This window comes from Gymnogyps californianus, chromosome 27 (assembly GCF_018139145.2).
Source record: "Gymnogyps californianus isolate 813 chromosome 27, ASM1813914v2, whole genome shotgun sequence".
Taxonomy (NCBI): domain Eukaryota; kingdom Metazoa; phylum Chordata; class Aves; order Accipitriformes; family Cathartidae; genus Gymnogyps; species Gymnogyps californianus.
In genome coordinates, this window is record NC_059497.1 from 954,470 (window position 1) to 976,202 (window position 21,733).

The window sequence follows — 21,733 nt, forward strand, 5'->3', positions numbered from 1 at the left end:
CTCACCCATAAGATGCTCTGGAGCAGCGCAGCCGGGCACCGCACACGCCTGTGCACTGGGGCTGCTGGCTGACCCTGCAGCGCGAGCTCCCGGCCCTGGGGAGCGGTGCGGACACACTGCTGCCCCGAGCCTGTGTGAGCGGGGCCCAAGCAAACCCATCCCTGTTTGGCCGATTAATTTAGCAAACGAAAGCTCCCGGCACTTGATGGGAGGACTAGATTGGTTTTGCTGAGCCGATTTAGTTACAGTTTCTCTTGGCACTTCTGCGATTATGCTGACAACAGTAGTGCGGATGGGATCAGCTGGTCAGTGATCACCCATTTTCCTCGGAGGAAAATTGCCAAGCGCAAGGCCAGTAGCGACGCACAACAGCTCTGCTGCCCTGGCAGCCCAGCCAGCGGCACTGCTCCTGGCCGAGCAGCCCAGGGCCGTCCTGCCCTCCCTGCCGGGCAGCCATGGCCCTGCCAGCACTCGGCATCCTGATGGTCCTGCAGCCCGTGTCCCCAGCAGCGCAGGCACTGCTTTCGGGCTCTGTCCCATGCCATTTCATCGGTGCTTGCAGGAGCTTGCAGCCGGGGACAGGAGGGTGGGAGCTGGCACATGAAGCCAGCGCCTCGGCAGGACTCGCAGTGTGCAGCCAGGAACAGCCCTGGGGAGCCGGCACGTTTTCTTGCACAGCGGTCAGGTGCCGGAGTCTTCCTCCAGGGCTGAGCCCTGCTGGGGACGAAGCGGGAGCCAGCTCTTGCCGAGACAGCTGGGAATACTGGGAATAGCTGCCGTGTCATGACAGCACAGTAAATCCATGGCTGTCCTGGCGAGACAGCCTGCGGTGGGGCATGCCCTGCGATGGAGGTGCCCTGTGGTGGGGGGTGCCCTGCGATGGGGGTGCCCTGTGATGGGGGGTGCCCTGTGATGGGGGGTGCCATGTGATGGGGGTGCTGTGTGATGGAGGATGCCCTGCAATGGGGGTGCCGTGTGATGGGGGTGCCCTGCGATGGGGGTGTGCCCTGCGATGGCGGTGCCCGTGTGATGGAGGATGCCGTGCGATGGAGGATGCCCTGCGATGGAGGATGCCCTGCGGCAGGGCAGGCGCAGCTCCGTTTCCCCTCCCCGGCTACGGCGCTGCCGCTGTCGAGCGCAGACTCGGGACGAAGCGGCCGCACGCAGCCGGGCGAGGCAGTGCAGGCAGGAGGGAGCGGGCCCCGGTGCCTCCCCGGTGCCGCCCCGGTGCCTCCCCGGTGCCTCCCCGGTGCCGCCCCGGCCGGTTCCCGGGCGCAGGTTTCCCTCTAGCGGCCCCGTCCCGCCGCGCACCTCCCGCCGCCGGCGGAGCCCTGGACGCGGGGCCCGGGGCTGCCCGCACCCGCGTGTACGAGCCGGGCATTCCCGCACCGACCGGCCCGGGGGCCGGCGGGGCCAGGCGGCGCTGGGAGATGGCGAGGCGCAGGAGCCGGGAGGACGCTGGCAGGAGAGAAACCGCGCCTCGGCTTCTGCCGCCTCTCCGTAACGTTCGGCTTGGCACCGGGACGGCAAGGCCCGGCCGCGGGGCGGGAGCAGGGAGGGCAGCCGGCCGGCCTGCCCCGGGAGCCGGCGTGGGATGGCTGGGGGTCAGGGGATGCAACCGCAGCACTGCCAAGGCGCAGGGATGACCGTGCACATCGCACCGTGGCCGCACCGCTCCACCGAGCAGCGCTTACCAGCTGTATGAAGGAGAGATGTCAAAAAGCCCCACGGCCCCTCTTCTCACCCCCCGCCCCACGCACACAACACAGCCCTGCACACGCAGCCACGCGTCCCCGTCAGCTGGGGCACAGCAAGGCAGAGCTCGCGTGGATGAGTTTTGGGGGGATGAATAGATGCCTTGTGTTTGAGGAACTGACTCACTCTCTCCTGCACAGAAAATGGCTGCGAGCAGGGACACAGGGCCGGGATCGGCTCATCGCGCTGTAAATGGGCTTAAGCCTCACCCACAGCTGGAGTTCGGATTAACGCCCTTATTCATTGTACACAGCATGGCGTATCAGAGGGCAAGAGAAATGTCGTACGGCGTCGTTTATAAAAGGGTTTGTAGGCATTCCAGACTTGGGCAAGGACCTTCCACCTCTGCTGCTATAAAAAGCAAGCAGGGCTGCGGCTGAGACACACACACCAGTTCCCATTCCTGCCTGGGCAGGGCTCCTCGCTTCGGCGTCAGTGGAGAAGATGGTTACAGGAAGGAAGCAGCACTTGTTCGGTGGCTACTGCTCTCGGCTGCTCAGGAGCAGGTACCATCACTCATGCAGCACTCCTCCAAAATGCCATCAAGCCTGAAGAGATGAACAAAGAGCTTCTTCCCAGGTTGTTGCAAAACCTGTCCAACTGAACTGATGTAAAGATAAGAAAATCAGGTCACTATTGAGGTGTATATTAGGGAGACAGAGCAGCTGTAGACTCTTCCCCGTGGTTGGGCCGAGAGGCACCTGGAGCGGCCCCCAGCTCTGCAGAAGAAGCACGCTGGTTCCTTGCACGGACACGCTGCACCCCGGGCAGATGAGACTTTCCTGTAGCCAGCGCCTTCACTGGGCTGGGACACTCTCAGCTGCATCTGTGACATAACTGAGCCGAGCTCCTCTGTGGCAGAGGAGTGCTGACACTGCTGAGGGAATTCCATGAGAAGTTCTGTATACCGCTTGAAAAAAAATCAGCAGGGCACTGGCACACCTACTTCCCCTCAAAAATCCAAAGTGTTTATTAGTTTAATACCCCCAAAGTCTTATCGGTTTAATACCATAACACTGTGGCAAAGAGGTACTCTAGGAAAGCTGTTTTTACTTAAAAATGCCTAAAAGCCCCGGTTGTCCGGAGCCTGCTGTGCCGCGGCACCCGAAGCACACCGCTGCCGCAGAGAACCTCCCAAGCGATGGCACCACCAGTTTCAGACGGGGGGAGATGGACGAGCGATGCAGCCCAGGCTGCGGCCAGCCAGTCCACCGTACTCCGAAGAAATTTGCTTTCTCCTGACATTTCAGAGCACACGTTTAAGCTCCAGCTTCCACGTGAACACAGGCGCCCGGCTGTCACCACCTGGGCTGTCTCCTGCCAGGCAGCCTCGCTCCACACGCAGTCCTGACTCCAAGCATTTTCTTGAGCAATTTGCACATCTTAAAAATAAAATCCTTTATTGATAATATGAATGTTTAACATGTTTAATGCCATCAGCTATAAAAATGATTAAAGACTTCAGCTTGGTACATTTGGCTTTACAAATTTACAAGTGTTAATGAATTAATACTAGTGTATACATTTTGCACTTCATTATCTCATTAGCCAGTGACAAACTCTGCAACAATGTCTGCTTATAACAGATGTGAGTTATAGAAGAAATATTTAGTTGCTTCCACACAGAATCTACATCAACAGTTAAATACTAACTCTAAATGTCTTACTGAATTAGTTGGATCCATTTTAATATCTTGTGCTTAGTTTCTCTCAGAAGATAGGCTACTAGCAAAAATACATTCTTTTGCATACCCCCTTCCCATATTATATCTTAGAAGAAACGGTACTCAGTGCATTTCCTAATAGACTTCATCATAGTATATCTCTCTCTATAGAGCTATTGATAAAGAAAGGGGATAATACCATTTAGATTAATGTAAAAGCAAAGAAACACATTAAAGCAGTGTATACAAAAGCCTCACTTTTGAATCAGAAGTGATACATGGGCCAAAATCCATCTGCCCATCAGTTTTTACAATTATTCTCATCAAGAGGAAAAATCTGCTGTGGATACTTAAAAGTTCAAAAAGTAATAAATGTGCTTCCACGAGAGTCACTGCCCATTTCTCTCTAGGCTGCCTCTGTCTCCCTACTGTTAGTACACAGCCCGTGCCACCGGATTAGGAACAACAGCACGTAATACCACAATTTAAAAGGCTACTAAAAGGTCTGTAAAAACCTCTTGTTCTAGTCTAAATACCTGCCACGGCTGTGCAGGAGAGAACAGCGGGGTCACTTCAGACAACAGCCACTTCAAAGCAGCACAAGAGCTCTGATGTCGTACAAAACGAGACTCAAAGCTAGAAGGAACCCATCAGGTCGTGTACAGTAGTGCATCCTCCCAGCTGCCGCAGGGATCTTTCCTACAATAAAGGTGGATGTATTTTCTCTAATTAAATATTGAAAAATGACAAAGGAGAAAGCGTCTCTGGCAGTGGGGAGCTGCGCTCTGCGTAAATGTGACACTGCTGCAGAGGGAAATGCTGAACACTGAGCGACACCGAGCAGCAAGTCCAGTTTCTAAATTTAGGATCCGTTCATATACAACACGGAGATAATTAACTCAGGGTTGTGCTCTCGGCCTCTGCCACTGACCTGTGGTGCGTTTGTCTTGTATTTCTTGCCGCAGTGACTCAGAAAACCAACCGTGCTGTGCCGCTGAACGATGGGCAGCACACGCAGCACATCTGCAGCGAGGACTACACTTCTTGCAGCAAGTGTTTCTGCACAGGAATCAGTTGCTTCTCCCCTCTTGGGCCCAAATAATTTTTCACACACATGATTTGCCTCAAACTTAGGCAATTCCTCATTAAGTGATTTTTGAAATCTCAATGAATTCCCACATTTTCTTCCTATTAGGCAGAACATCAAGAATAGATAAAGATTTTCCTAATACACTGTGTATTTAGTATGTATGTGTGTGAAACTACTTACACATACATACATATTCAATTACACGACAGTAATGATTTGGTTCCATATTTGCAGCCAAGGAAAGCCAGCAAGATCCCATAGCTAACCAGTCGGTAAAATCCAGGTCAGCCGGACACAACTGATAGAGATGAGGAACAAAATTATTGCTTTTGTTTTTAGTAGAAGATCCCATGTTACTGTTGCAAAAAACCTGTATCATATGAACTAGTGATTTTTTTCAAGTAATAGCGAGATCTTTGTCAAGTAATAGCAAGATCCTTTTCTCAGAAGTTCTACACACAACAGTAGAATGCTTGAAGAGCTTGAAAATTCAAGGTGACACACCAGAAACCAGAGTTTAGCCATTTAAAGCACACAGGCATCTCTGCAGAATGTGTTACAGGAAAGCAAGAACTACATGGACAACGAATACCGAGAGAAAAGTAATCTGGATAGTATTACGGCTAAATTTTACCCCAAGAAACGTATGTGTGCTTCCTCAAATAGCTAGGAGCTATGTCCTAAAGGATAAAGCGTGGCTGGCTGCGTCAGTCTGGTGGTCACCTCACAGAATTTGTAGCACATTTGCTAACTTATTTTAGCAAATGGAAAGAATTAAAAAGAAAAACAGTGTTGGTTTCAACATTCAGGACTCACAGAAGAATTTGTTTCTGCAGCTAGATGGTCCCCCTCCTCACCTTTTTCAGAGAATCACATTCATATTGCAGGCTTAGTTCAGGCACTTTTTATAAAATGTTCATCTGGAGTAAAAAGTCTGCAAAAGTTATTTCTGCATAATTTAAAAGTAGCATTTCAGTTCCATTAGAGTTTGATAGTTAGGTCCCACCATGTGATTATGGTTCTTGTTATCTCTAATGATTTGACTGTTGCCATGAGACATTTTGAGGCTACTGTATAGCTGTAGTTAAGGTTTCTTCATAAACAAAAATATTTTCCTACCTATTGAAAAAGAAAAAATATACTAAATGCTTTATACAGACAGAATCTGCTACTATGGAAATAAATAACATGGAGTGGAAAAACAGTGTCTTAGCTCTAGGATGCTAAGCCATGGAATGTCACATTCACATTTTCTGGAGACTAGCTGCTAGTTGGCAGGAGTATCTCAATGTCTTTGCCATTTGACACTACAGTATTGTTAGAGCAGCTACTTGCCACGTCCATGGGGGCACCCAGAGAGGATGCCTGGGAAGAGGTTTTGGTGAGTGGAGTAGGAGCAGCAGGTGACTGAGCGAGGCCGGGTTTCTTTGGAGGAATGGGTGGAGGGTTCCCTCTTTCTGCTCTAGGAATGGTCGGCGACTTAATTCCAGGAGACAACGGGCTTAGTGGACTGGAAACCTTGCCAGGGCTTGGAGAGTGACCAGATTCGGTTTTGGGGCTCACAGCATTTGCCAGATTTCGATAGTCCGTGCCAAAAGGTGAGCTGTTAGGGGAGACAGGTTTAATAGGTCCCTGCTGGCTGGTAAATCTGGAAAGGACCTGAGTGACTGTATTGCGGGCCAACTGCTTGGCGGCAGAGTTATCTGCTAGAGTAGGAGACAAATCCCGTGACGGTGGGCTCTGCAGACCACTTGACTGATGGTCCTGTTCAGCTTGAGACTGAAACTTGTGCCGAGCTGCGTGGAAACGTTGATTGATCCCCACCTGGTAGGATGACTGGTAACCAGGGCTGCTTGCTGAAGCTCCCACTAAGCGTTTAGTCAGAACTGGTGAGGAGCAGGGAGAAGGTGTTAGAGAGGAGGCAGCTGTGCTGCTGGGAGACAGGGAGATGCCACTAGAAGGGAGCTGGGACATCAGATGCACCGGTGACTCTGTTCTTACAGGAGAACTTCCATTCTCAACTGCGTTTTCTGAGGCTGCACCAGCAGATTTCTCCTTTTGAACTTGGTTCTCTGCTGCATTTGTCTGCAGTAGCTCACTACCCGGCTGCACATCTGTATCACAATGACCATTGGATTTGGCATAGGAATGAGTAGGTGTAGTAGGGCTGGGAAACGTGGTGTGTACAGCTTTGCTTGTGCTGGCAGGGTTTGCTCGGTCTGCCTGCAGACACTCTGTCTGGCAAGACACAGACTTCACTGTGGGACTGTCAGTTGCAACACCTCTGGACATCACCGAGGAACTTGGCTGCAAAGGCTCGGTAGGACTGTGCTCCTGGCAAGAAGCCTCCAGCTCTTTCAGGGCTTTCTTGAGACATTCCACCTCTTCTTTGAGTGCTTTTGTACGGTTTTCTTCTCTGTTCAGCTTGGCTTTCAGCTGTTCTCTTTCAATGTCAAACTCTGAGAGCTGCTTTTCTACTTGTGCTTCCATCTGTAAACCCCGCTTCCTCTTGGATGCCAGCTCCTCTTCCAGTTTACTCACCTTACTCTTCTCTTTTTCCAATTTCAAGCTCAATTCTGCTGTCTTCTGCCCCTCTTCAGCTGCTTTGGCAGTGGCTTTCTTGCACTCCACTACAAGCATGGAAGACAGTTGCTTGTGGCGTGCCCTTTCCTCCTCCAACTGGCTTGACAGCTTCTTCTGTTCTTTTTCAAACTTTTTCACTTGGGATTTTTCAAACTCCAACTGGGTGATAAGAACAAAAACAGACTGTAAGGGAACCACAAAACCTCCTGAAAGTAAATGAAGTATAATGCCCCAAAAGGGAATGGGGTTACTATGTATCTTGGAGAAATTACACGGTAAAAGATGGCAATGGCTAAGAAAGAGGTTCTTGCCCCAGGTATCTGCAAGACAGTCTTGTATGACTCTGATTGCACGTACTAAAACTACTAGTAAGTAATAATTCTTATCATGTATGAAATTCAATTGACCTTTAGTGAGATATACACCCAGTCTGCCATGCACTGATTGAACAAGCGTTCTGGAGCAAAGCTTCCTTCCCCTTCATCTACTACTTTGTCAGTTTGCCTTTTAAAGGCATTTAGACTTTAAAATGCTGATGTGTTATGTATGTTTAATAAAGTCTACAGCGCTTGAGTAACAGAAAACAGTAGCTTAAATATTTATTATCATCTCTGAATAACCCTCCCAGGAGATCTTTCATGACTTATTCTGAATGTTGAGTACTAGAGAGCCCTATCATTTGTAAGTGCAACCCTGTTCTTGAGCTACCAAAACACCCCAAAAAGTTAAGGCTGTTTTTCATATCGAAATGATAAAAGCTAGGAGCACCTTACAGAGGAGGGAGGTCCCTACTACTCTTTCAACACGAAGGTGCAATTAGACATCTCTACCGAGTTCACCACCCAGGAGCCCGGGGTTTCTGTGGGCTGGGTAATTACCAGCTACCAAAGCATACCTGCTGGGTGAGCCGTTCCCGCTCCTTCTCCAGCATGTAGGTGACATCATCCCCCTCCGCCGTGTCCTGGGCGTGCCGCTGCCTCTCTTCCTCCAGGTCCAGTATCACCTGCCAAACAAACACCGGTCACTTCGATGCCCAGGCACACTTAACAAGCAGGGAGAGAGCAGCGCCTTCGCACACGGTCCAAAGCCAAATGACACGGGAGAGCAACCCCTGCAGCCTCAGACATCCAAATTCAACTCCAAAAAAAAAAAAAATCATATAAAAGCAGCTTTTGGACAAGTTACACTACGTGATTATTTGGTATAGTTGAGTCAGTTTGTGAAAGAAGTGAGGAAAACCTCACACTGGATGTATCTTCATTTTGTTGTTAAATAGCTAAATTGCATGCTTCTCCTCCAGACTGCAGAATAGCCTTGAGAAGTTCACGTTATCCGTCCTTGGTTGTCTGGTGCCCTCATCAGAGTTTCCTGGCAGGGCCATTAATATAAACGCCAGCAGGAGCAGAGGCACTGCCTCAGAGAACGCGCATCCAGGAGACACAGGGCACTAACAATTACAACAAGACGATCCTCGCTACGGTTCCAGTGGTAATTCGCATACAGGCTTCTCCCCCAGTTTCTTACAGGGGATTTGAGGACTGCAGTGCAAAGTTTATTTTAAAGAACATTAATTTGTTCTTCCACTTAAGAACAAGATGAGCTCTTGAAATGAAACTGCTTGCCATAAGGACCCAGTTAAGGAGCTCCTTCAGCTTTAACGCTGAATTACATGAATAATTGAAATTCTATTAACTCAACAAAAAAGCCAGAATACAAACTTCCCAAGAGACTCTGCTGTATCTCACCACCAAAACTCTAGGCTCTCCCAACACATGCTCACCATGAATTTAGCAGCTTCTCAGTCTTCCTGAAATTTAAGCTTCCAAACAATGCTTAAATATCTTTAAGTACACAAAGAACTTTTTTACAGGAGGAGACAGGAAGGACAGAAGGAGAAGGGGGGAAAAAAAAAAAATCTGATTTTATAGCATGATTTAGCTAGATACTTGGCTGAAAAGTGAAACACACAGCCTTGCTGTTACTTCCAGTGACTTAGAGGACAAACCTAAAGCTGAAGATACCTCCAGCTGCCCACCCTAAGCATAGTGTCTGTGATAAAAGTCAAGCTGGCTGGTTGCTTATGTCATAGTAAGGTTTCTGCAACAGAAATGCTTCGGATTATTCACAGACTGAAAGGAACTTGCTCTATCTTATCCCCATCAAAACAGATTACGGGAAAATAAACTTTAACCCACGTGCTGATGAGCAATGAAACAGAGGTTTTAACTTTGAACCTTTTGATTAGAAACAGAATGTGACTACTTGTATTTGAGAACTTTGTACATGACTTCGTAAGTTTTAATCAAAGCAAGAGTGACATACCTGAAAAAATACAGGATGGTATTGGCCCAAGCACAGGCACCAGCCAGAAGTACACCTAGATCTGACATTGTAAAAGAGAGCTTCTAGACACCAGTGTAACAGCATCACCTCACAGTTTGCACTGACTCAAGTAAAAGCAAAAATCCCAGCTATTTTTTTAAGATGGAAAAGAGGTATATGAAGAGGTTAAGACACAGTGCTGCAATGCAGGTGACTGCAGGGATGCTCCAGAGAGCTCCTCCCAGTTGCAGATTCCAGTGATGTACTCTTGGGCAATTATTCTCTTCCCTGACTACATAGCAGGGACAAATACTTTAATCATTTTGACTTGTTTAAATTTACTGCAGGACAAAACAAACATGTGAACATATTTTTTTTAAAAGCTAACTAGTTACATAAAGAGAATATGTTGTAGCAAGACTCCAAGAAGCAGAGTTCAGTGGACTCTTGCTTTCAGACTTGTGTGCAGCTTTATGCTCCTCTAGTAAACTACGGTATGCCAGAGGAGCAAACCTCTGTGGAAGTACAGTCTGACACGTGGACCAAGCACTTCATTAGTGTCAATATATGTTAAAGCTACATATGAAGAATAATAGGTGCTTTACAAAAGAGGCCAAATAGCATGAAAAATAGTTTTGGTGACGCCATACTTTCTTAGGAAAGCACAAGGAGGTGCACTCCCCTAAGTACCTGGTACCAGCTCTTCAACAATCACTGAGAACAAGTCACGAGCAGAACAACAATATGTCTGCTGAGAATTCAATCTTCCAGAAATCCTTTCTTACATTCTGGTAAGCACTATACCTCCCAGCTGTGAATAAGCTAGTTCCTTTTTTGTGTGTCCTAACAAAAACATCTTGCACATATTTCAAATTTTGGAATTACAATTAATAAGCTTGCCGGCTGCACTGTATTGAGTGAGAAGTTTAAACAAAGGTGCAAAGCCCTTTCAGTTACCAAAACTCAAGGCATTTAAATGTTTTTGCTGAAGTTAACGTATTATCAAAATGCAACTAGTAACTTCTACACAGCTTATTTGAAGCAAAACTTACCTTTCTGTGCCTGCTTTCCGCAGCAGCTAGTTGGGATAACATTCTTTCCTGCATATTCTTGCAATGTTTCATCACCACTTTCAAAATAGATAACGGATTGGAGCATACTGGTTGCTTTTCACCATGATTTCCCTCTTTCAGGGTCTCAAAATCTCTCTGCAAAGCCATTAATGGATCACTGATGTTGTACTTCCCATAGCGTTCTTCAATGAACGTATCTCTACGCTGGGCCTGCAGTACAAAAACAAATTTGCATTTCAATATACTTAAAATAGAAAACTAGCTAAAGAAGAAAGTAATTTGTAGTTAATATTCCTCTTCCCCAGTTTTCCACTTAGAGAGATCTTAACACAGTCTGATTCATATCCTGTTACCTGCTATAAGAGTAAGAGTATTCAGACAGGAAAACACACAAGTGCGTCATGTTACAGGTCCTTGGTTAACAGACGAGAAAGAGACAGTAATTCCTGAGACAAACCGGTCAAGTGATCTACCCGCTGAACAGCGGTGCAGTCCATGCTACCTGGGGGATCTCCAAAGCCCGCCTGGACCTTGCCATTTCTGATCAGGCCAATAACAAGGGGACAAACACCATGTTTTTCACATACTAGGTGCACATACTATTCCTCTAATGGCAGACTCTGATCAAGTAAGTTAAGACTATGAAAAGTTAAGTGTATGGTGAGGACAATAATCCTTCTATCGTCAGAAGGGATTTTTAAACTGTCAACATTTACGGTTTCAGCTGTGCTCCCAGCTAATAAAACCCCTCATTAATACATTTAAAATGGGCAAAAGCTGATGGTCCCCCACTAATAAAGACAGTAAAATCTAGACAGATTAAATATATGCAAGCGAGCGCAGCTCTCGCAGGCTGGATCAGCACCGCCCAGCCCGATGTGCCCCCCGCTTCACAGCCGCCCCTAGAAGCCACCTGCTCTCCAGGCAAGATACTCGAGTCTTGAAAAAAATCTGCAAAAACCACTTGCATTTCCACAGCTGGGACACAAGCAAATGCATACTATTCACAGGCAGTCAGAAATAAGCGTGTGGGAGGTTATATGAAGCATGTGCTCGATTAACTTCTCACTCTCCCTCCAGCTGAACAGTGTCTTTTAACCAAGTGGCCCCAAACAAACTAGAAACAAAGGAAAGTCTTGCTTAAAAACACAGCACCTCCACAATATATTCAGTCTACTAACATCCTCATACCACAGCTACCTGCTATCTATGTCCATGACTTACATTCCACAACTGTGCGAAAGGAAAGAAGGTAAGTATCAATTCTTGCTCAACAAAAGATTTAATCATTTACTGTAGTATCGGTGGAAGTGCAGTTGTGTGGTTTCCTTGATTATGTCACCATCAAAGAATTTCATGTTGAGCAATTAAAGAGTTTTATTCTCGCAATAGCCTATAAATCCGTAAATTGTTAATAAAATCCTTAATGTTCTCATCCAGACTAAACAAATTTAGTTTCTCAAGAAGCAAGATAGGAATTATTAGGTTTCTTTTGGTGACATGTAAGAATTAAGGAAACTCACACGTACTAGGCTTTACATTTACAGCATTTAGAATCAGCCACTCCAGCTGGAAATCTGTTTGTTAGGATACCAATAGCCTTATCCTACTGAACGACTACTGTGAAGTTCTAAAAAACAAAACAAAATTTCATAAACACACAGATATTAAAATATTATCTACAAGTTTACCACGATGATAAGAAACCATATGAAAACAGATATCCATGCAACAGAAGACATACAAGGGAAAACAGACCTGAATTCAAAAGAGCCCTCAGAGCTCATCTATCTTGCCTCCAAGAAATTTAATCATTGTTTTCAACTGAAACGGTTACAGGCTAAATGCTATGCATCTGTGGAAACCTGTGTTTCACTCCAGCGTGTATCACTGACAGCACAATCCCGTGCACAGCAGAGCTGATGCACCCTGCCAAGAAAGAATACCTTCCAAATATGAGGTTTAAATTTGATTCTTCTTGATTCATTATAGTCATGGTAACCAGTCCTTACGAGATAATTCATACTTTTACTTTTCTAGAGCATATAAATGGTTATGTACTGTTCTGCATAGGCACGTTCTTAGTGAGGCCATACAGAAAGATGTGGGCCTTCCTCTGCATCGGTTACCTACAACATCTTTCTCTGAAATGCAAGAGCCCCAGTACCTTTAACCACATTCTTCTTCCCCAGTGTGCTATCACCTTTAAAGTTGTTTAATTTAAAGCATACTTTAGCATGTTTAACTAGCAAAGCACTGCGTGACCTACAGAGGAAAGTTATGATACTAGCTGCACTTTGCTTGACAGAGCACACGCACGACGTGTTTCTGCCTCGAGAGGCTGCTCCAAACAAATGCTGCCTGCATGTTGTCAGGTGTGCTTCGGCTTCCTATGTATGCACTGCTCACATCTGGGCATCCTTAGGAGCATAAACAGAAAGCAAGCCATTCCACATTAAACACAGTAGCTTTTCAGAGCTGGTGAAGGGCTCTTAGCACAAGCTCCACAAAGCCCCACTCTGCTGATGCTGTGAAATGGCATTCCGCTGTCGCAGGGTGGAAAATAAGCTATCTGCTTTGAATACAGAGCAAAACTGTGCCAGCCTCACTGCACGCTTCTTCAGAAACCCTTTCAGCTAACAAGAATGGCAAACTGTCAATGGCAAACTGTTACCCATTTCTTATGGGATTGCTTGAGGACATCTTTTAGATAGGAAAGACTGAGTCTGACTAAAATGAAAAGACAACTTAGAAGCCAGTACTTATTGGAATGGCTGTTTTCTGATGTCCCAGTAAACTGTATCGAAAATGCAAACACTTCCCTCAAGCATACAAGAGCAATAGTGATGCTCTGGACACCACTCCACACACCAAGTGGTTCAGATACACTCAAATAGAAAAGCAAACTGCTGTAACTGAGCTGTGTAGGTCAGAGGACTGATAGATAAAGAATAAAGCTTTGCTTTACTCAAATAGCTGACGAGATTTGCTGGCCCTTCCTATATTCTAAGATGCAACCATGTGATCAGCACAAAAAAAAAAAAAATAAAAGTCAATCTCTGCTCTCAAAGGGGGAACTGTATGCATTACCTTGACAAGAGGCATAAAAAACCCCAAAACAAAATACTTTTATTTCCGTCTCCTCCATGACCAAACCCAATTAGGGACATTCATCCTGTGATACTGGTTTGCAGTTGTATTTTAACCCTTGCAGTAAACAAACACAGAGGAACAGCTCACACTCACAAATACCCCTCCCTCTTTATCAGTAATATGCACCAGGAACGGTGGATACCTTTGATCAGAGCTTAAGACATTGTTCTAACTTTACATTTAAAAAAAAAAAAAAAAAGAGGAAGGAAAAGATCAGCCCTGGAAATGGGAGGGTGGCCCTGGATAATGAGCTGCCCCTGGTTTAATGAATCACAGGAAAACCTACAGGCTTTTTTTTTTTTTTTTGAGGGGCAGGAAATCTTCAGTTATTCTGAAGAATTTGGAAAAATGACTCAACCAAACCTCACTATAAGTGTGTAGGGAATTTCTAAGTTACTCAAGCATTAAAAAGTCTGTAAATACAAATTGGGATATTCATCCAGCTGGCCTAACTGCTTTGACAGATGAACTGCTCTTCCTTTAAACCCAACCCACCCCGGTGCCGGTGACTCTACAGCCACACAAGAACACGGGAGAAACCCTGCAGAAAGGCACCAGTGCTTTAACAGTGTAAGCAAACGGGGGGACATTTGAAAAGTTTACTTTGAGCAAGTTCTTTCTAATAAAAGCTTGAAGAACTGGGATTAAGGTCACATGCACTACCTATAACCTCTGATTTTTTGCAATACTGAAGGTATAACAAAAGCCATGTTTTTCCTCTGCTCCTCGCAGCACTGGGCTCTGAACTCTGTTGAATTTAGTGGGGTGGTTTATTTCCTGTCTGGGAAAGAACAAGGAGTTCTTCCTTGCTACTTCGAGCAATTAAGTATTTTCCTGAACTAGCATGACAAACAGATGAGACTATCATAACACTAACAGCTTTCTGAAGTCCAGCTATTCTTCTTTAGTAGCCAGCAGAGCATAAACATTTAATTAAAGTTGTCTAGACTAGGAAAAGTCTTAAACAGGTCATCCTACACCGACCACATCTAGTTTACAAAAACAAATCCAGTACTTTGGCATTTGGGCCACGACACACTTGGAAATGCAACTACGGATTTTTCACTCTGCTGTCCGCGACACCTCTGTGCTACGGGTCCCACTGAGCAGCCACCTCTGTCGCTAAAATAATTGGGACAGCTCTTCTAAAATTAAGTCACAGTGCCATCATCTACACAGGTTATTTTATACACGTATTGAACTGTCCCATACGTGAGTGACTTCTCCCATGGCTTATGCTCCTCACTGAGGCAACTCTTCAGCTCAACTTCTACTATCGCTGGAGGTCAACCTATAAACAGTTTTGATTTCGTCCTGTCTGAACTGGAATTCAGTCTTAAATACAGTTTTTGTTCAACTTTCAAAACAGAAGCAACTTGATGATGGAAGAGGAATATTCTATTAGTAAGCCCAAAGTGGAAAAATCAACTTAGATCTCAGATCCCAGCATCAACCTATTAAAACACATAAATCCACAGGAAACCAAGCTTCAATAATAAGGAAATAAGGTTACAAAAAGCATTGTTAACTTAGGAGTAGAAAAATTTAATCTGGAAAACCAGAGATGACATACCTACTTCCAACAACATCAATTGCGCTTTGAAAGAAGATGCGATCTTCCGCAATTGGAAGATCTTCTAATTTAGTACCTCCACCTGTATCATCTCAAATATGCAGACTTATGAATTTCCTATCAAAACATTCAAACTCCAAAAGCAACTAAATGGACTATTCGGCAATTTTGAAGACTATTAAATCGCCCTCCCCCAACAGGAAAAAAAGATAACATTTAAGCTTGGGCTGCTCTTAAAAAAAGGAAGCAGCTACGCATGTTAACTACTCTTAAAAATAGAAGTCCTGACGATCAGAAGAATTAGGCATATGCAGAGAGGGTACCACTTTAAACTGGCTGGCTTTTAGCTCAAGTTAGGGTAATTGACCACTGCTAGTCCGTTTGGAAAGAGATAATTCTGATTTTACGGAGCAGAAGCACTATCTGACACAACCGAAGAGATGTTTCCTGTGCAGGCAGGCAAAGCAAAGGCTTCACTTTGTTAGGGAAAAGCTACTGTTTCCTCTTGGGATTTCTAGACTGTTTTGGGATGAATGTTTCCCATAACCTATTTGTGCAATTTTTTTTTTTTGTATAAAAGATTTCCTTTTACTGAAACCTTGTTTATGTGACAGCATTTTCTCTCTGCCTTCAATAATCTTTACAACTTGTTTTACTGGAACATCAAACAGGGAATTTCCAAGACTTGTTGCAAGTATTTTTTTGGACACAAAGTAAAGTATTGCTCTTGCCTGTAATTTTAGAGTTTAGGTTTTAACCCTCGGCACAACACAAACACACTGTTAATTTACTGTAGCTACTGCGTATGCAGTTCTCCAGAAATAATTTGCGCAGAAGTTCCTCCTCTATGTTGCAGAGAGTGGCATAATCTTTAAATAGCTTCTTACTGCCTTGAACTTCCTTATTAGCTTCTCTCCCCAGAGACAGATATTGGGAATAAAGACAAGCTGAGGTCACAGCAATCGCTGACAGAGAGAAGGGAAATGGGGGTGGGGACCACTTGCTTTGCATGAAAATAAATGTCAAAATGCTGGAGTGGGATTCCGAGTCTTACTTTAGCTCCAGCTCTGAAGCAATGCCTAGCAGAGAGCCACACAGCAGAAATTAAATTGCTCAAATACAGTATCTGTCTTAATTGCCATCATTATATCAAGTGAACAAACCAGATAAACGAGAGCTACCCAGATTTGCCCACATAAGACCTGTTATCAGCTTTGAAAAATGTAAGAAATTTTCTTAGGAAATGTCATGCAGCACAAAACTGCAGCTTCTTTCCCTGGGAACTTTTGGTCCGTAGCGCAGACAGTACAAATCCCAGTATGAGCTTGGCCGAGCACAGCTCCCAGCACACTTGTGACAATGGCCCGGGAACTGTACCGTGCTCACGAACTGCACTTTGGTCACCGTTAAAACAGGGAGCCTGACGGCACCCGGACGGCTGAAATTCAGAGCTGGAGCCATTCCAGCGTGGAAGCCATTCCCATACCTCTCTGCTCCTCGTTCAGCACCTACCTGCGTACTGAGAAGATGAAGAGAATCAGTCTTTCAAAAGATACTGGCAAATAGCGCTGCTTCAAGCAAGAAATAAAAAGTTCCCCAAACTTGCAAGAAAAGCTGTAAGAAAAGCCTGCATTCCAGCAGGATAGTGCCCATGGGAACACTGCTAGATCTAAGCTGCTTCATAAGTGATGCAAAAGCCCATTTTGCCCCATCTGTGAAAGATTTACTAGCATCTGCAGTAAGGTTTTATATTACTGAACTTTTTTTTTTTAATTTAAACAAGAGGTAGACTTAGTTTTTGCAACTGCACTGTAAACTTAATTTCTAAATCCACTGACAAATGAACACTTAATTTTGCAATGTACTAATACTGCTTTATAGAGTGAATCACTGAATTCAGAAGCAAAGCAATGAATACCAGCTCCCAGTCATTAACACAAAATAGATAGTTTCTATTCCAGTGTAAATTGCCTAAGGCCTTATTAACATAAAAGAATAAGCCAGAAAGCTGTTTCCTGTTTTCTAAAAGTAAACAGAACTTCATTTCTAATGTATGGAAAATTCTCATTTAAAGAACAGGGGGCAGGGAACAAAGTGCTCTAACATAGCAATAGAGACCCATTTAAATATTGAATTGTTTCCAGTCACAGTGTGCTATCTTAGAAGACTAAGCTGTGGTTCACACATGCAACCCTTTCTACATGGCAATAAGGACTGAGAATCTAGCCCTTAGTATTATGCAACTCTCTGACAGCATCTGGTTTTTTGGAAGATTTAAATACAATTATAACTACAGGAAAAGGAGCACAATAAGAAGTGAGACTTAAGGTCTGTTCTGAGGAGAACATTGAGATGCATGTAGTGGACAGGAAGCTACTTTCAGGCAAAAAAAAAAAAAAATCTTTTTTTCAAAGAGGTTTTAAGACAGAGGAAGCAAACTGAAGCACTGGAAAAGAATACTTTGAATACAGTAAATTTGTTCACTTAATCCTTTATGCTAGTATCTCCTGTTTGAATTGAAGTAACACTGCAATTTGAAATGGACGTCAAAAGTCAAGACCAGGTCCACTGCAAATGCACAGGGAGAGATGATGGTCCCTATCGCAAACACCCACCACTCAATTAAAAACAATACACAAGAAAAGAAGTAAACCACAGAAAAAAACAGCGAAGGAGAGAAGTCAGCAAGGGCAAGTCATAATATGCTAGAGGCATCAATTAGAGGTGACCTAACAACTGCTCTTTATAATATGAATCTGAGCACCAGACAAACAAACCTTGGGAGTTAAAGCTTTTATTCCAGCACGCAGAGGAGGGATGCTGCCTCCAGGCCGGGTACAAAGAGATACCCAGGGAGAACGCAGCGAGGAAGAAAGGGTACAGATTTGGGGAGGGGAGGTGAAGAGAAGGGAGGAAAGTGAAGGAGCAAATTAAGCAAGTGGTCTCTGGAAGGCCAGGCTCAGAAGCTCCATTTTGACACAGTGAGAAACAGGGCCAGTGACAGCCAACAAGTGGCCTGATATCATGAGGGAGAAGAAAACTATTTTAGGCTTTGTCATCTGTGCGCATGGATTCTCTCTGCTCAATGCCAGATGCTAAATGTTTTTCTCTAAGCATGCAGGAATATCAATTATTGCAGACTGTACTATGCTCAAATTACAAGTTTACAAATCAAGGTACTCTTTCTCTGCAAGTGCTTGTTCTTTGCTATAACGTACCAAAGGATCTGCCTCAAACATCCAGAGAGTTCAGAAGCATTTAAATCTGAACTAGAAGTCAAATTAGCCCTTGAGGGCAAACACATTTTTCTTACTATACGGGAAGTAAATAGGCAGATAAACCTCTGATTTTTAACCACTGACATCTACGTGTCTAATGTAACTGCTGGAGAAAAACACCGCCATTCTTTAAGATCATGCAATCCTCTAACAAAGTTCAGGTTCCACTCCACCTCTTTCCAACATACACATGCACTTAATATAAAACTATCATGCCTCCAAAGAAATCTGACTGCAGAGGCAGAATACGCTGTTCGTAACACTCAAGGAACAGAGGCAGCCGCCAGCCCACAGTCAGGCGATTCCTCTGTGCGTGGAACCACCAAGGCTTCCACCAGCCCTGGACGTTCCGGCCCCTCTCCGTGTAAGCTACAGCTCCATTTGTCCAATGCATGCAAGTCAAACTAAATGCTCTCACAGTTTCAGTCTTTAATTCAGTCTTAGAAGGCTTTTTCTTCAGGGCAGCATTTTTATATGTATCAAAACGTGAGTAAACAGATTAGCAAGGTGGGTTTTCCTTTATTACAGTCACACACAATAAAACTATTTCAGCCGGTGAAGCACTGTAAAGCTGTTACCACAGTTACTATAAGTAAACAAAAAGAAAAGCACAGTAAGGCCAGAATTTCTCTAACTGTATGTTCCAAATAAACGGACAAAGCAAAGCTGGGAGTTTTCTGCTTCTGAAACTCTGCCCAGCCACCAGATTAAGTAGTTACATGACTTTTTTCCTTCCACATATCAAAAGGGCAACGCAGCCTCCTGCCAGCAGGAAGCCGGACTTGAGCTGCGGCATTACTGAACACAGCTTTTGGACCCGAGTGACGGCACAGCTGGAGACCTACAGCATCTCGCCATTGCTGCAGGCACAGCCCAGTTGTGGAGGGGTTTCATTTTCCCGTGAGGTCGCGCTCAGGCGGCAGGGCTGCGGGCAGCAAGAGCCAGCTCTGATGCGAAGCTTTTACTGCCCTTTCCTACTACCTTCAGCTTTCCTCGTGTTCTTAAGATGAACCACTACAGTGTATCCCTTACAGAAAAAGGGGAAAATAGCGCTAACCTTTGATTAGCTTGGTATTTTATACTACATAATTATCAAGTATAGGTTACAATTTCATTTAATTTCTTCTCAGTTATGAGTACTTGACAAATTATGTCAAAGGGTATTCTAACTATATTAATCTCCTCATGCAATAGGGAACTGCAGGTTAAATTTCAACAGAAAAAAGATAATTGCTTTATGCTATTGGAAGGTACATGATAAAAAGCCTTTGCAATGGAGCTGCTGCATTCCTTCCCATCGGTCTCTCTGTGCTCCATTGCATGCGTTTCACACTGCAATATTAAAGTGATGCTTGTTTTGGTAACGCATTCTGACCACACAGAATTAGAAGACTGATCCCAGGACAGAGGAGAAATTTGCAAGTCTGTTCCAAGAGAGGAGCCAAGCCTTCCACCCGATCGATAGTTTTGAGAGGGTAACAATATTCCTCCAAAATAAAAAGACTGTGTAAATTCAAAAACAATTAACACATAAGCATCCTGACTGTTTTGGAGGAGGATCTCCCTTCACCCCTGCAAAAGGTGTTTGTATTTGGAATCAAGCTACAGAAGCTTTTGCTGGAAAACCAAGTCCCTGCAGCTCTCAGGCCTGCAAGCTGCCATTCCTCTTTTGAAATAGCTGAAAGTTTACACATGAACAGCGACAGGTCAGCTTGAAAAAGCCTTCAATATTCAAGCCTGTCACAACTAATTTCTTCAAAAATTGACCCCTTCCATCATTTATACCACTATTTTTTTTTCCACGTTACTGAGGCTGAGTGCCAACTAGGCATCCTTCAAAAAGCAGCAGTATTACACACGGACTATGTATTTTTAAAATATTTTCTAGGCTCCACATTAACACACCGAACTGGCCACAGAGTACCAGAGCCCATACTACCTGAACAAGGGAAGCAGGAGCACAGAGCTAACACCACATACGCTCACATCACTTTGCCCAGTTTTCCTGCAGCATGAGCTATCCCTGCAAGAAGAGGTCCCACTTGCTCCAGCACCACCCCCTGCCTCGTCCCATCACGAGTGCTCACACAACCGTGACGTCAGCTGCACTGACACAGGTTGAAACTAACTTTTTTGATGGGTTAGTTTTAGCTGGTATCTACCTCACTGGAAGGTTACACTAATGCTTGTGCCAGCAAAGGGAAAGAATAAGTAGTGGAGCACACAGGTCTGCTGCTCTCAGCAGCAGTGCCAGCTTATATTGGTTTAGTACAGTACAAAGCCACGGATGCTTTTTTCTTAGTGTGACATTATTCTCCCTAAAAGAGTAATCTGTGATCCCTCCTGGCGAGAGGAGTTTCTGCTTTAAGAAGCCCTCCTTACGAAAGGAGAACAAAACCAACAAAGAAAGTCTGACAGACCTTTTACATTTCTCACGATAGCAGAAACACTTGGTTGTTTATCAGAAAGGATGAATGCACATGCATAACACTGTATTTCAACACTGAAATGCTTCTTGCAGCCAGCTTTCAATAATGAATTCCAAGACGTAGAATGATATACAGCATTTATTATCTAATACTGGTGATATTAAGATGGGATTCTGAACCAGTAATAAATCTTTGCCTCTGAACTTCACCTTGAATGCAAGCGCTTTGCAGAACCTATAGTAGTACTGTTGTCATTTTTGTCTCTTATCATGGTACTTACAACATACCTTTAAGGCTTCTATGACAAGATCTCTTGCTTCTAATTCTCCCTCAAGAATGCTAAACAGCGTCAGTAGTTCTGGTTTGCTGAGTTTTTCCAGATTCATCCTGAAAACCTGAAAAAATGGAACATAGTTTACTAGGTATTTCTTTGTACATTAAAGTCAGTATTCTAAGCTATGACATATAATCTCCATTTAACTTCAGCTTCCAGTTTTTTGGACTGCAAATTGCTCTGGGGGGAAAGGGGGCAATACACAAAGCGAACATTTTCTCTTCAACTTCTAAGACCAGTTGTAGAAGATGCATTTTTCACCTTTTCCCAAGGGGTCATGAACATATGCACACCCAGATGGTGTAGGCAGAATGTACGGGCTAACATGACAGTATCATATTCACCAAGAAGGAGCCGAAGTTAACAGGAGAGGGAAAAACATGGATATTTAAAAGCCGTACTACTGTAAATTACACATCTGGATCACACAGCTGCAAACATCACTGAAACGAGACTGAAGAGCTGTGATGAATGCAGTC

The 21,733-nt window shown here is 44.5% G+C and overlaps 1 protein-coding gene across 1 annotated transcript; it reads right to left on the reverse strand.

Moving 5' to 3' along the window:
* Window positions 1-3,302: 3,302 nt before the first annotated feature.
* CTTNBP2NL (CTTNBP2 N-terminal like) lies at window positions 3,303-21,336 on the reverse strand. Its single transcript, XM_050911529.1, has 4 exons — window positions 21,208-21,336; window positions 10,467-10,697; window positions 7,988-8,095; window positions 3,303-7,251 (listed from the first exon to the last, which is right to left on the reverse strand). The coding sequence occupies exons 1-4, from the start codon at window positions 21,304-21,306 to the stop codon at window positions 5,770-5,772; spliced, it is 1,920 nt and encodes a 639-aa protein (XP_050767486.1). The 5' UTR covers window positions 21,307-21,336; the 3' UTR covers window positions 3,303-5,769.
* Between the last annotated feature and the right edge of the window lie 397 nt (window positions 21,337-21,733).